At 38.7% G+C, this 15,963-nt stretch overlaps 2 protein-coding genes across 3 annotated transcripts in view; one reads left to right on the top strand and one right to left on the bottom strand.

The window, feature by feature from the left end:
- The window catches only part of LOC133657369 (cadherin-23-like), a 122,009-nt gene that overhangs the window by 10,620 nt on the left and 95,426 nt on the right, over window positions 1–15,963 (top strand). The window lies entirely within an intron of this gene.
- The window catches only part of LOC133657376 (V-type immunoglobulin domain-containing suppressor of T-cell activation-like), a 34,563-nt gene that overhangs the window by 1,779 nt on the left and 16,821 nt on the right, over window positions 1–15,963 (bottom strand). Inside the window, exons 2-7 of one of the 2 annotated variants that reach the window (XM_062058642.1) lie at window positions 14,638–14,673; window positions 14,269–14,565; window positions 11,740–11,790; window positions 11,540–11,650; window positions 7,620–7,647; window positions 7,090–7,265 (exon numbers count right to left, since the gene is read on the bottom strand). In XM_062058642.1, the coding sequence (XP_061914626.1) occupies window positions 7,090–7,265; window positions 7,620–7,647; window positions 11,540–11,650; window positions 11,740–11,790; window positions 14,269–14,565; window positions 14,638–14,673 (699 nt within the window). Of the gene's footprint in view, window positions 1–7,089; window positions 7,266–7,619; window positions 7,648–11,539; window positions 11,651–11,739; window positions 11,791–14,268; window positions 14,674–15,963 lie in introns of both variants that reach the window. The other variant, XM_062058641.1, reaches the window with a different exon arrangement.

Here is a 15,963-nt window from a genome sequence, read left to right on the forward strand (position 1 = left end):
GACAGGTGCAAAGGCAGCAATATATGATAAAACAAGACGGCAGCTAAAGAAGGACTTTCCTTTTCACCCCCGAAAAAACCCGCCGGGTGAACAGCTGATTTTACGACTTCCGGTGCTGACGTAATTTCAAAAAAATAAATAAATATGTATATAGAGACATACTGTAATAACTTGAAGTAAATAATAAAGATTAAAAAACAATTACAAACAAAAAATTAAAATTAAGTAAAAGATTACCTTTTTTATATTTGCGTAGTATGTATATTAAATATATTATTAATATTGTAAATACAAATCTTTATATATCTAGAAAGGGTGGTCCTAAAGAGGTAGGCATTTTTCGGAGGTCTCAAGAAGGTAACAAATACAAGAATGTGTGTGTGTGTGTGTTGGAGGGGGTTCATAAATGCATAAATGATACACAAAACCTACAGCTGCAGTACAGTTTAATGTCCTGAAAAGGGACTGAATTAGGGAAAACCAACTTTTCTTACCTATTGGTTGACTGTTGTGTATTTGTAGTCTGCATTAGTCCTGAAAATTTTAAATTAAACCGCGGAGGCATTGCAGAGATAATAAATTAATATTGCCTTCCTTCCTACTTCCGCCAAACGAGCTAATTGGAATTGTCTCCTTTTGTAAGGTGTTTGACATCAGCGGATTATCCATATATGGTAGAAATGTACCCAGAGTGTCTTGCGCGTGTTCGCCATTGTAGTCCACGCTGTATTCAAAAAGTTCCTTCTTTTTTGCTATCCTCTTGTTGTGGGGCAGACTGGCTCGTCCATGCACATGCATCCTGCACTGTTGCCATTTCCAATAAAAAGTAGTGTACAGTTCAAACTTAATCTGTCAGTAGACACGCTATGGAAGTGCTAAAAACTACAACAAAGTGGGCGTGGGAAGACGCAGTCAAAGTGGAGCCACTTAAATTGGACCGCTCACAAAACGGTGCATCCTGAAGAGACAGAAAACATCTTGACGATGGTTTGTAAAACATAATCTATACAAAATTTTGACCAAAGAACCACCATTACATGTTATGTAGACTACAAGGAAGTGTTTTAAATGTAGAAACACAAATCATAATATGACTCTTTTAAGTCAAATAAGCGTTTTATTTGGAGCAAGTGCTTGTCAACAACTAGTTTGACACAAACAAATCAATAAATATGATCTGGTTCTCAGCAGTATTTAATTTAGGGGGCAGTGAACATGTTTTGTCCCCTTGGGGGGGCATGAAAGAAAATAATTGAGAACCACTGCCATTGCCTACAAAAGTGTTTCCTATTATGCAAAACCAACTTTTCTTACCTGTGAGTACCTGTTTTTGTGTGTTTGGACCCCAATAACCGTGGAGGCATGGCAGTGATATTTCTAAAACAATATTGCCTTCTTCCAAAGCTCCTACAAACTGAGCCGATTGGAATTTGAGACTTCAGTGACGTATTTTGCTTGAGACAGCGGATATCTTAATATACAGTATGGTAGAGGTTTACCCAAAGAGCTTTGCGTGAGTCTGCCATCTTTAATTCGTTTTAGTCAGTAAGTTCCTTATTCTTCTCTATCCTCTTGTTGCAGGGCAGACCGGCTCGTACATGCACATGCATGCCAAAATCCCCAGTCGTTATCATTTATAATAGAAAGTAGTGTAGTGTATAGTTCTAACTTATATCTGTCAGTAGACTTGATATGGAAGCACTTAAACCTACAACATGGCTGACGGGATGGACACGCAGTGAAAAGGGGCTTGGCATGGAGGAGGGCACGTAAATAAAACCGCCCGCAAAATGGCGCATTTTAAAGGGACAGTCAGATAGAGCGGCTTGAAGATGGTCTGTAAAACACAACGCGCCTGATTTACTAAAATCCAATTCCCACGTGGTAAAAAGCGTGTGCAATCTAAAACATAGGGTGTACTATTAGAGGGCGTCTTGCGTATGATTTACTAAAACTGTGTGTGCAATTGTAAAGTGGTGCAGACCGCCTTATTTAAATGAGGATTTACTGTGGACTATAAAGGGCATCACCATGGAGACATACACTCTCATTTACTGCACATTCATGTTATCATGCTCCTAACTGTGGCAATTTGCCATGTTTTTAAACATGCAGAAGGCATGTACCACTTTTTATGGGAAATTTTGCAGAAGTCCTGCAATGCATCTACAATAAAACCTTCAGCAGTTTTTTTAACTGCTGAAGGTGCACTAATTGGTGAGAGGCTGCATTTACTCTGCTCAAGACGCAAAAAAAATGCATACCTAAAGAAGAAACATTTTTAATAATATATATTCAATGGGGAAAAACGAACATCATTAAAAAAAAATACTAAAGGACACCAAAACGCATCAATTACATTTGTTTTATTTAATCATCCCCTTAAGTCCTCTTACAGCTATGAAATTATAAAATGATATTGCTGAAAAGACAATATGTCAATTTTTATTTTATTTCTGACAGTCCACCAAAATAAAGGAGGACTCGCGTCTGTCGATCCTACAAGCGGAACTGTCAGTTTGCGCGTCCTCTCACACATGCTAAATAAAATGCTAAACAGTGCTCGCAATATGGTGATGAGTGTTGATAAATCACATTGCATGTGCTGAACAATTATATTTGCATCTTCTCCTTCCAGTATTATGGGTGTTTTGATGATCAGCATATATTTTGCATATTAATGAAGACAGATGCAAAATGGATTGCACGCCTCAATCTGCTCACTAAACAGACACAATCCACTTAGCACAAGCAAAGCTGATCTACTAAATGTGTGCAATCAGGTTTGCACCTGTTTTAGGACACACAAACCGCTAGTAAATCAGGCCCAAAATGTGCAAAATGTGGACCAAATCATCACTGTTACATGTTATACAGTACAAACCACGAGGAAGTGTTTTAAATGTAGAAACAACATTTTAATCAGACTACATTAGAAGGCTTTTTTTTGTTGAATACAAAATTTAGACGACTGTCCAATGAAGAACTTAGCTTTTTCCTACCCCAGAAATGTGTTTAACCACGAAGCCTTTTAAAATGGCTTAGAAAAAACAAGATTTCAAGTCTAAGTTGCAACACGTAACAATAAGAGGAAATTGCTGCTCAGCAAGTTCCGCACAGCTTAAGGTTAGTGGATCAAAAATTGAAGTGTGCCTTTTACTCACACAACACATAAACCACAACATGAAATTGTGTTGTTTGTTTTGCATCACATCTTGTGGCAGGGAAAATCCAACTTGAAGACCCAAAAAGGCTTTTGTTTTGTAACCATGGCTCTTTTAGAGAGGGTGGTTTCAGATGGTAGATATCATGATAGTCTTTGAAGGTCAGTAATGATAAGATGGCTAGGTGTGAAAAACAGATAAAAATGGAAAAGCTGGGGCTTTTCAGCTTTGTGAACTATTTGTGTTATCCGTCACATCTGTCGTAAGGCGTGTGATTTCAGTGCTCACGCAATTTTGCACAACACTTCCAGCAAATGCAGGCCGTTTCAACACATTGACTCCATGGTTACTTTTCTATTGCGTCTATTGTAATTTTGAAATGTTTTCCTTTGAATTTCTGCAATAGGAGTCATGTCTGACGTGACTAAAGTTGTCGGTAGAAATACAATCATTAGACTTAATAATTTGTAGTAATTAGGGCTGTCTTTAAATAGTCTGAGAATCGACGATTCAAATCGGAGGAGTCTGGTTCGACTATCAACCTCGCAGTCGAATCGTCTGATATTAACAGCCCCCCGATCTCCCATCCGTAGGAGAAAGGCAAGTACCTGCTGAGACCCAGATGTGTTGGGATGGTGGACCAATTGCGTTGATCTCTTCTTTAAATATTAGTAAAAGACTATTATGTGCAGAAAAATAGTTTTCAGAGATAATTCATTTCTGATTTCAATTTTGGCTGTCACACAAAAGAGCGCTCGCTGTTTCCGGTCAGTGCTTCCCGACACGGTTTCCTGGTGTGACGTCACATAATCAGCTGCAGCTACATATTCAGGATGTTTCTACATGTGGGACGTGATCAAGGCTCATCGGGACACGCCGCTGTCAGACACAACTCGCTGTGCCATCACGTGCCTCTCTCCGGTCGCGATCGGCCCGCTGGAAATTGGACACGACGCTGCCTGGGATGCTGCGGCTCGCCCCTGAGGTGTAACACTTCTTTTGCTGGTTCACATGCAGAAACTGTGTTAGGACTTTTACTTTTAATATTTAGTCTTGTTTGGTGTCTTCTTGGTGCTGCACCAGAGCGAGAACCTCACAAACTGTTGTTTAACCTTTTATTGAGGCGGAAAAGTCAGAAATCAGATCTTTGTTTGTTCACTTTAATGAAAGTTTAGCTGCATTCCTTTTATATTTATCTTTAATCAACTTTAGTACGTGCTAGAGAGCATATATGTGACCCCTAGTGACCAGTCCGTATACAATCCTACCCCACATACCATAATTTATTTCTCCTTAAAAAAACTACTGTGGATTCCACTGATCGTCAACAACGGGCAAAATCTAACGTATCATATAAAAATTTAGTCAAAACAGCCCGAGTAATAATCTTTATGCTTAACCCAACATTACAGATTCCAGTTTTTCTGTTGTTTCCTGGCCAGAATGCGACATTATGAGGTCAGAATATACAACCACAAATGCAGACCTTCCAACATGTATGTGTTTTTTATACTTGACACACATTTAGAATTTTGAATATGCTTCTATCTTGGGGCCTTATTTTTTAAAAGTGTGCATGGATTACAACATAATACATTGCGTTAGCACAAACCTCAAAGGGTACATACCCACACAATATATTTGATTTATAAAACCATGCTGCTCACACTTGTTCGCACTCATCTCATTATCAATCAAACCTGCAGTGTGCACAGAAGAGTTCCACCTTGGTGTCCTCCCACTACTCCTTACACAATTATAAGTGGTAATGCTAATTAGCTTATGAAAATGTTAAAAACAATGTTTTTAAAGGATTACATGTTGGACTGTCATAGATGGACTTGGCGACTCCGAAGAAGAAGGCAATATTTACAGAACGGACTTTCCTGGAAAAAGATTCCTAAGCGGACCTAAATTACAGCGGAGGAGGAGACGCTACCTTTCCTTCAGCAGCGTCGCTTTCAATAGCACACACACCAACGGCCTTTCCACACGTCCCCTCCCTTTCTCCCTCTGCCTGCACCTTTCTCTCCTTTCGCCAGCTGCTCATTTGCAGATGACAATGTAAGAGTGGATTTTACTTTTTAAAACGTTTATTTTTATAGCAATATGGTTGTACTGCTCCCCCTCGGGAGGGCTCGCTTCACTATTTGAGAAGAACTTTCTGAGGTAATTGACTCAAAAAATGCTCCAGCCTTAGTAAAGTAAGGCTCCACTCTTCCAAAAATGTGCTAGCCTGATGCTAATATACGTACATTGGCTTTACTGTTGACGTTGTACTGATTAGCATTAGCTATTTTACATAGCGATTTTAGCACCTCCCAATTTGTTAATGAAAACTACAACTAAGATGCACGATACAGTCAAACAGCTGATGCGTAATAAGTATCATACTTAAAGTATTAACATTTTTTATGCATTGACTGAACTGACTAGCCAACACACCATACACTACTGCCATCTTAGACTTGCAACTGTAATCGATACTCAGAGATGTGATAATAAAACAAGATTTAACAACTGGAATATCAGTTAAATATTTTTTTATTGATTAAAAACTTGTATTCACACAAAAAGACCGAAAATTGGTATCTTTGAGTACCGGTATCGATTCCCAGATACCGGTAATCGGTACACGGTACCCATCCCTAACCGAAACTGAGAACTGTTGCTGAAATTAAGAAAAACATGTTCACGTTTATTGCCAAGTCCTTGTCAAAATAGTGTAATGTAATTAGTAAGTAATGCATAGCAGAAATGTTATTATATAACACAAGTAGTCATGGTAAGCAATATTTTAACCTCCTGTGGGCAATTGGCATGCATTTGAAATTATTTCAATATAATATTGGCACAATAAATGTGGTTTTCGTAGTCAATACGATAAACATTCTATTGTACAACTATGTATATGATGCGTAAAATCAAAACATCGGCACTCCAACCGTGTTATAAACTCCCAAAGTCTAAACGTATTGAAAAAAAGGTGAATGTAATAATTGCGGAATTCACAACAGGATTTTTCCAATAAAATATTGTGCTGCAATTCATATTCTTCGGTCTTTAGTCTTCAAAAAAATACTTTTTGTTCTTCTTCATTCTTTGACTTTTCAAAGACGCACATCCCGATCTATTTATAAATTGTTATTATTCAATTACAAATGACTAAAATAAACAATACTTCAATGACCCACCAACCACATTAACATGTCAAATTTACCATAACTACAATAACACATTTCTACATTTGGATATTTATGCTCTAACAAATAAATCTGAGGAATATTTTTACTGTACATCGCTTGCATGTGTGTTTTTTTCATGTTGTAATGACACCATTTTTGCATGAGCTCTAAGCATGGTTGAAATTGTGTGTATGAATGCACAACCTTTTCCGCATTACAATTTTCTATAAATATGATGAAAGTTCTTTACACACATTTGACCCCTAGTGACACAACTTTTTTGTGTGCAGCAACCTTTATAATGAGGCCTCTTGTACGCACGCTGTTGCATTTTGCCTATTTTATTTCGGAGATCAGTCTCTGAAACCTGGACTAAGCTCCTCTGTCGAGGCACCAGCAAACCATACACAGGCTCGCTCCTCCCCCTGCAAACTCTCTTGCATAGCGGAACATGAACCTTTAAAAAAAGTCTAACCTCACAGACTGAAAAGGCTGTGATTGCTTGGCTAGTAGAACATTTCTTGTGTGCAACCCACCTTCGCGAACGCCTTTTCCTCCTAGTCCGCATCAACATTTGCAAGAAATATGACTTTTGTAAGTGATGAAATAATTCCACCAAAAATAACACTTCCCTTTTTTTCTTTAAGTACCATCGCTTGCTAGACGAAGGAAGCTAACAAACTGAATAGTGGACAAGAGTTGTGGTTGCTCACACTCTGAAGTCTGGAAATGTGTCTTACCTTCTGCTGGGAAAAATACATCCCCATGTGCAGGAGGGGACATCGGGGTTTCTGGTTCAGATAACAGGTGCCGGCCTGTTCCTGAGGACTGCCGTGTCATAATCTGAGCAACAGTACGGGTCTTCCCTCGTGGCGATTCCCCAAGAAACACTGGGTTCTCATGGCCCTGAGCTTCACTGAACACACAAAAAAAAAGAGATGTCCACATTCTCAAGGGTTGCTGAACGCTTTTAGATGTTTCATGCAATTATTTTAAAGCTTGGTTTGTACTCAGCATTAAACTGCTTTACTTAGCCACAAACACAGTGAGTAAGGAGATAGCACACTGCGATACATTCTGTATCAGAGCCATAATAATTCCAGAAGATGAAGGACTACTAATGGTAAACGTCATACTCTTGGCTGAATCTACAAATTGACTAACTACAAAAAAAATAAAAATTCCACATGAAAGTAATTTAAAAAGATCAGATGTGTTAAGGAACATGTCCTGTGAGAACAGCTGTCGGGCAGACTGTGGGAAAACATACCTGTCCATTCTCACCAACTCTTGTGCACCTGGGGGAGGGAGGAAATAGGAAATAGGTTATTGTGAATCAACTGGAACAAAGTGGAGCAACGCATATGAACAGCTTTCCCACTGTGTGAAATACAGTTCATCTAACACTCAGACAGGAAATGTGTTTTCCGACAGAGCACTGTGATGAAAGTTATATAACATGTGTGCAATTTACATGTTATATGGAATTGTATGCATGTATGATTTAAATTGAACACATCATTGCTATGTTCGGATTCTTTAGCAAAATGATATGTACAATATAAAGTACCTTTTTACCGTTAAAGCAAAACGGGCAAATGAAATATTAGAAACCGCTCAAAGTATGACACAGTGCAACTGTACACCACAACACAATAATAAACACAGGACTTGAACTTCTAAAGCAGTGTGTCAAACGACGTTGGTCGGCTCAGGCCAGCAAACAAGTTTAAGGCGGTCAGTGAGATGAGTTTGCGAAGTATAAAGATGGGCTGAAATTTTTCATGAAAGAAACTGCTGTTTTAAATAAATCCACTGGACGTCGCAACAGCAATTCTGTTACGCAAGCAAACAGTTTATCGGTGAATTGCAGATGTGCAGTGTCTCTTTTCAGGATCCTAATCTGTGAGTGACCCAGAACAACTGAAGAAGAAGAAGACAAAGAACAGCGTCAGTGTCGTCAAAACAATTTTGACGCAGTCAAGAGTTCCCTTCTATTTTTTTCATGTCCACAGACATGGAAAGTGAAAAAGAAAAGAGACACCGCACGTGTGTAATGTACCACATCTCCAACCACTGAATGGGGATTAGAGAAAATAGTTTTCCACTCTCTGTTTTAATTCCTATTTTTGACTTTAACACATTAACAAATTCGGATAATGGATAACGATCATTTCCCGCTTTTTTTTTATTACCAAACTAAAACCGGGGAAAATTGATTTTATGTTAAATATTTTTTCTATTTCAAATGAAAAGCGGATGGCTGAGACGTTCACTGACCGTATTTGATACCTAAAATAGTTTTATTATTTATTATCTATTCAGTATTTTGTTCAATCCAAGTTAGGCTGAGACTTAAATTTTAAATGGCGTTACAGATACACTACACATAGGCAAAGTCTAAGTTCATTGTGTCCTTTGCTGTGTTTTTGAAACTGCACCAATTTTTTCCAAACATTTTCTACCAACTTGGAAGTGTTTTGTCAAGAGTATTATTTGTGATATGTAAATTTTCAGAATGTTCTTATTCTACTTTTGGCCAAAGTAAATCAAAGAAAATCTGAAGTTGTCCGGCCTACTTGGGATAAGATTTTCCTCCATGCGGCTCCTGAGCTTAAGTGAGTTTGACACCCATTTTGTATGTATTAAAACATGTACAAACTTGATAACACAAGCAAAGCACTTTTTTGCAATTTTGCCTATCGTTCACAACCATTATGAAAGACATGACGACGGATATATATATATTTTTTTAGTGCATTCTAAATATAAAATAAATGCGATCAAAAGCCAGTTTACAATGTAACCTATGGGAGCTGCTCTATTCTGCCTATTAAGCCCTTAAAACAACATCCAAACACCTCCTTTGAGGTTTTATATACATGATGTAAGTATTTATGTAATGTAATAACGGGCACATTTTATAATAACATTTAATATTTACATATTTTGCCCTGCGATGAGGTGGAGACTTAGGAACAAGAAATGGATGGATGGGATTTACGTATTTTAATCATGTTAAGCATATGCGGCGCATTAATTTCAAAAACGCATCATGACGTTCGCTTTTTTTCTCTCCACTTGATCACTGATTACTACTCACTGGAGACTTAATGAGAGTCAACAAACATAATAAAACATCCCTTACTGTGCAATGTCTGCTGTCATTAAGATGCTGACTGATAAGAGTTTTGAGTTATTCCCGTTGAGATGACATAATTCTCTCTAAGAAAAGGGAGTGGAACCAAAAATTTTTTCATGTTATTCTCGCCATGTCCGAGCCTAAATTGGCTGTCAAAGTGTATCAACTGGTCAGATTACGTCCTCGCATTTCTACTTTCAAAGTGATTATTTATGATCTCCAATAAAGCTTGACGAGCAAGGAAACAAGGAAGCAGCTGATCAGTCGATCATGTCAACATCGGCACGCATGCTTGTGACCACGGCGCCGCTATAAATAGTTTGTCTGCGTTAGCGCTTATCATAACAATATCATTAATATTTGGTTAATATTCCATCCATCCATCCGTCCATCTTCTTCCGCTTTTACGAGGTCGGGTCGCGGGGGCAGCAGCCTAAGCAGGGAAGCCCAGACTTTCCTCTCCCCAGCCACTTCGTCCAGCTCTTCCCGGGGGATCCCGAGGCGTTCCCAGGCCAGCCGGGAGACATAGTCTTCCCAACGTGTCCTGGGTCTTCCCCGTAACATTCTACCGGTTGGACGTGCCCTAAACACCTCCCTAGGGAGGCGTTCGGGTGGCATCCTGACCAGATGCCCGAACCACCCTCTTCTGGCTCCTCTCGATGTGGAGGAGCAGCGGCTTTACTTTGAGCTCCTCCCTGATGGCAGAGCTTCTCACCCTATCCCTAAGGGAGAGCCCCGCCACCCGGCGGAGGAAACTCATTTCGGCCGCTTGTACCCGTGATCATGTCCTTTCGGTCATAACCCAAAGCTCATGACCATAGGTGAGGATGGGAACGTAGATCGACTGGTAAACTGAGAGCTTTGCCTTCCGGCTCAGCTCCTTCTTCACCACAACTGATCGATACAGCGTCCGCATTACTAAAGACGCCTCACCGATCCGCCTGTCGATCTCACGATCCACTCTTCCCTCACTCGTGAACAAGACTCCTAGGTACTTGAACTCCTCCACTTGGGGCAGGGTCTCCTCCCCAACCCGGAGATGGCATTCCACCCTTTTCCGGGCGAGAACCATGGACTCGGACTTGGAGGTGCTGATTCTCATCCCAGTCGCTTCACACTCGGCTGCGAACCGAATATTGGTTAATATTCAATTCAGAAAATGTAAATTAGGTATTTTGGATGTTTTTTATTGGGTTTTATGAGCAGAACAGAGGACCTCCCATTGGCTCCGCTGTAAGCAGACTTTTATTTACGTTTATTTACTAGTTAGACTGCATTAAAACCAAATACAACCGTCGTCATGTCTTTCATATTGATTGTAAACGATAGGAACAATTCCAAAAAAAGTGCAGTTCCCATTTAGGTGAGCAAAATAAGGAGCGCAATCCATTTAGCGTGTCCTAATATATGCTGATCAGCAGAACAATATACAATACTGGGATGAGAAAATGCAAATATAATTATTTAGCGCATGCAGTATGATTTATCAAGACTGAAAAGTGTTCTGTGGCCACAATCTGCACCAGTTATCAATTGTACACACAGTTTTAATAGCTCACACTTAACACGCCCACTAATGGTACATGCAATTTTTTATTATACACTCCCTATTTAGTGCGTGATATTTGGATTTTAGTACCGGTAGATCGAGCCCGTAATGTTCAATGAATGCCTCTCAATGCCCTGTGTCATTGAAAAACAACGCACTAGTGTGACGGTTTTTGTTCGTAAATCTGCTGAAGACTAAAACTTACAAAAACTGAATACAATTTTCCCATAAGAAATTTTGATATGTCTGCACACTAACTAGTTTTGATATATGCAATGTTTGGCCATACGATAAAGGGGTAAACCGGTAAAGTTTTGGCAAAAAATGTTCAACAACCAAATCATATAAAAAGTGGGGCATACCAAAACCGGGGTAACTCAGTATTAGATTTGTAGCAGCAGAATCGTTTTTTTATTTTTCAGCTATTGCAGTGAATAGCATTAGATTATATAAATGCATGTAATGAAATATACCGTTCCTGCAAAAGTAAAATACGTACGTCTGTTTGACTGATTGTTCTGCCTCTGTCTGTAGACAAGTAGCAGAATAACAGGCATTGAAAGTAGAGCCAAGATGCAGGCTGCTATGGCCAAGGCGACAGGCACAGCCCCTGTGGATGGCGAAAATAGAATGTGAGTTACATGTTAAGTAAACTAAAACAAAATTACAAGTAAGTTGTTTTATAGGCTGGTTGCATACCTCCAGGTACTGTAATATCTGTGAATGAGCATTCTTGAGATCCATTTCTTCCTGTAAAGGGACGACAAATATGTTCTAATGCATTGTATTGCAGAATAAATAAATAGACATAATCATCCAAATGAATGTAGAACTCAACCACAGAACTTAATGCACTGACATCACATAATACATCAGTTTGCACAGGATCTAAGTGCATTTGTAAACGTTTGAGTGATTATATTTATAATAAAGTCAAACGATTTCGGTTTATGTGACGTCAGCTCACTTCCTGTTGTAGACACCTCCGTCCTTGTCATATTCCTCCATGTATAGATCGATAACATAACTAAGAGAGCGCAGCCTGTAGCTTCAATGAGCACAATTGAATAGTTTAGTTGCCTAGACAGCAATGTGTCTATACAAGTTAAGATCATTGGGGTATGAAATTTCTTAATGGGGAAAGATGTTAATATATTTTGTATTTATATTAGTATTTTAGATAGCTAGCGGGCTAGCGCGAGCTGGTCCGTGAGTTTATCAAAGTTCGGATTTCAATCACGGTATTTTGATTATTCTAATTAAAACTTGACAATGAGGAATACACAGCTAAACATACTACACTACACATTGTAGGTGAATACAAAAAAGCGTCGCTAACCACTAAGTTAGAGGTCCAGAAACTGGGGTGGCTGGATTGATACAAATATCGACAGTAACGATACCAAGTTATCAGTGATACTACAGTAGATCAATATTTTTTACCATCAATGTCATTTTTGTTATTGTTTACAAACTCAGGAAATACGTTTTAGACAAAAGATGACTTTTAAGTGCAAATACCAAATGATTCAAATCAGAAACAAAAGTAGTTTTTGGATATGTTTAGTTATTTTGCACTTTTGATTTTATTTTTCCTTAAAATAATGTATGTAATAAAAGGAAGTGATTAAAATATTTAATTGACATCCTGTGTTTTTGACCAATTATAATTGTGATCAAAAATGTAATCAGTCATTGATGTTTCAACAGAAAGTAAACAACTATCAACAGTAAATTAACAAATAGAATAGTTTTGACAAAAAACTACAACTGGTAATGATGTAATATGATACCACATAGGTTAGCACCTTTGTAACCCTTTTTGAAATGGTTCTATTATTATTTACGTATCCAATAATATATTGCGATATATATTGTTATCGCAGGAAGCTGATATATTTATAGCGGTATAGATTTTAGGACATATTGTCCATCCTTAGTGTTACAATAACATATTTTCCAATAACAAGAACGAATGTTAAAAGTGTGACACATGATGCACATCTGTGCTTCTATATTAACTATTGTAAAGAGTAAAGAATGTTCACAGGGAATCTACCGGAGTAGTACAGGAGAGTTTGAAAAAATCTACCGTATTTTCCGCACTTTAAGGCGCACCTAAAAACCTCAAATTTTCTCAAAAGCTGACAGTGCGCCTTATAATCCGGTGCGCCTTATATTTGGACCAATATTGAGACACAACAGGTCTCGCAACTACGAGACCTTCTTCTATTAAGCGCTTCTTCTACGGGGGAAAATAAAGTCGGCGGCTGCTTACCGTAGAAGAAGAAGCGTGCGGTGCATGCTGGGATATATGACTGCGCGAGGCGTGCAGTTTCATTTCCATTTGTGTGTTTATGTAAAGACCCCAAAATGGCTCCTATTAAGAGACACGCTCACGACGCAGAGTTTAAACTCAAGGCGATCAGTCACACAGTAGAACACGGGAAAAGAGCAGCAGCGGGCATGTTGGATGCCGTATTCACCCAACTGTTTAATTCGGACACTGAAGAAGAAGAATTCGAGAGATTCGTGGATGAGGAATAACTTAATAAAGTGAGCTTTACATGTTTATTTTGTGTGTTGTGTTGTGTGACATTAACGTTTGAGCAACGTTGAGTTATTGATATATTGTTATTGCTCTGCACTATTTCGAGTGTTACTATATTGTGATTGCACTAATGTTTGATTTACCGTAACAGTATCAGACTGTATTTTACGTGTTTATTGAATCGAGGAAAAGTTCCCCCCCACTATGTCACATAAATGTTGCACTACATGTTATACCTTGCTGTTAAAAGATAAACGAAATACCACGTCACTGACTTTACCTCGGGGAAAATAATAAAACAGCTGTTTATTCATTTTGGGAGTGAACAGAGTTGTCAGAATGCTGGTTTGTAATCTATTAATAAAGTTTGACTGACCTATCTGACTGTTTTGTTGACATTCCCTTTAGCGCAGCTCCATCTAATGGATGCATAACGTAACCCCAGCTTCTACTGTAGCGTCTATTCTATGCGCATTATAACGCGGTGCACCTTATAATGCGGTGCGCCTTATACAGTATATGAGCAAAGTTTTAAAATAGGCCATTCATTGAAGGTGCGCCTTATAATCCGGTGCACCTTATAGTGCGGAAAATACGGTAATTAGAGAAACCAATTGAAAACAATCCGTGATACTGGAGGCTCCACTGTAATACCATGTTCGTGGTGACATACTTACGTGGTGTCACGTGCAGTATCAAATGGGCGTGGGCACGCTGCACATGTTTGTGGTCCTGCTGAAGGTCAAGGACCATACAGCAGTAACGACCCTGGTCAGCGAAGGTCACATTCTGCATTACCATCCAGAAGTTGCTGTTTGAAGTTCCAAATTTCAACCCGGCTGGCAAACTGTGGTTTCCATGCGTATGACCGTACGTCATGTGGCGTGGTCCCACCACTCGTGTGCAGTGTTGGTCAGTGTGTGGCGTGAAAAGCCAGGCATGCTTTAAGACGTCGGAGGGTGCCAAGGCGGTCCCTGTCTGAACACACTCAGGTGTGAATGTTGCTCCTTCTGGACAAGTCCAGAAAAGGTGAGTGGTGGAAATACCCAATGAGGACAGGGACTGGAATGTCTTGCTGGTAACTGGAAGGATAAAAGCAAACGGAGAAGAAATTAAAATCAAATTAGACGTTGCAGCTGTTTTTTCCTTTCGACTACAGTATGTGCTGCTTGACTTTATTGTTCCCATTACAAATTGGAGGAATGAGGAAATGATGTGATCCTTAACTTACAAATGTTTAATGACTATCAGACATGAATGAGAAAAACATGTGGACAGTTATCTTTAGTACTTTTATTGATTAAAGGTTACATGACAATTTGAAACATGCCACCTTTGCATCTTCATGTTTGCTCTGAGGATATAATTTAGCCCCAAAACCTGCCTGTTTCCACCAGTCAACACACAAATAATCACAATGCAAAACAAACAATAGCAGCTAGCATCTCCTGGGCATTACAAGACTTAAAGTACAACACTCCATGCACTATTTCAGTACATGACATACTTCCTGGTTTTTGTGAGCATTGGGTCTGAACAGCTCGCTTCCTGTTCCGTATATTTTTGGTTGTACTGGCACTGGCTAAAATAGATCCACCAAACAATACACTGCTCTTTAAAACATTAGGTACAGTTTTTTATTGACATCCAATGAACAAGCTGTGTCAAAGATTCTGCTTTTATTTAGGATGATATTGTACGGTTTAGTTTAACAGAGTGGGGTTCTAGTTTTCAGAGCTAAATGAGGTAGCCATAATACACGACTGCTATTATATCAAGGCCCTTTTTTTTTTTTTTACATTTAACACACATTTCTCACATTTAACTCATTTTCATCAAATGTAAGTTTAAGTTAAATGTTGACTCTAAATGTTTAATCTAAATTTTAATTTTCAACTTAAATTTTGAATCTAAATGTGAGCGCTAAATGTTAAATCTAAACCTAAATGTTAAATCTAAATATAAATGTTGAATCTAAATCCTAAATCTTAAATCTAAACCTAAATGTTTAATCTGAATCTAAATCTTAAATCTAAATGTGAGCGCTAAATGTTGAATCCAAGCTTATATGTTAAAGCAGCACTAAGTAACTTTTCAACCTTCATAAAATATGTGTATAACTTTTGGGATGATACATCGACTTACAACTAGTTGATTGACACCTCTGTCATGGCCTGAGGGGGTCTGTATCACTTTTACTGGCACTTACCAACTTTGAGGGGGGGTGGCAGGAACCCTCCCACACAGAAAACTAGAAATAACTTGCTTTACAGCACATGTTATTCCCCCTTTCCCCATTTTAAATATTCATGTTTACACTTGGCGAGAGATTTAGCGCTTGGATTTAGATTTAAGATTTACATTTAACATGT

The sequence above is a fragment of the Entelurus aequoreus genome, linkage group LG09, assembly GCF_033978785.1.
Source record: "Entelurus aequoreus isolate RoL-2023_Sb linkage group LG09, RoL_Eaeq_v1.1, whole genome shotgun sequence".
NCBI lineage: Eukaryota > Metazoa > Chordata > Actinopteri > Syngnathiformes > Syngnathidae > Entelurus > Entelurus aequoreus.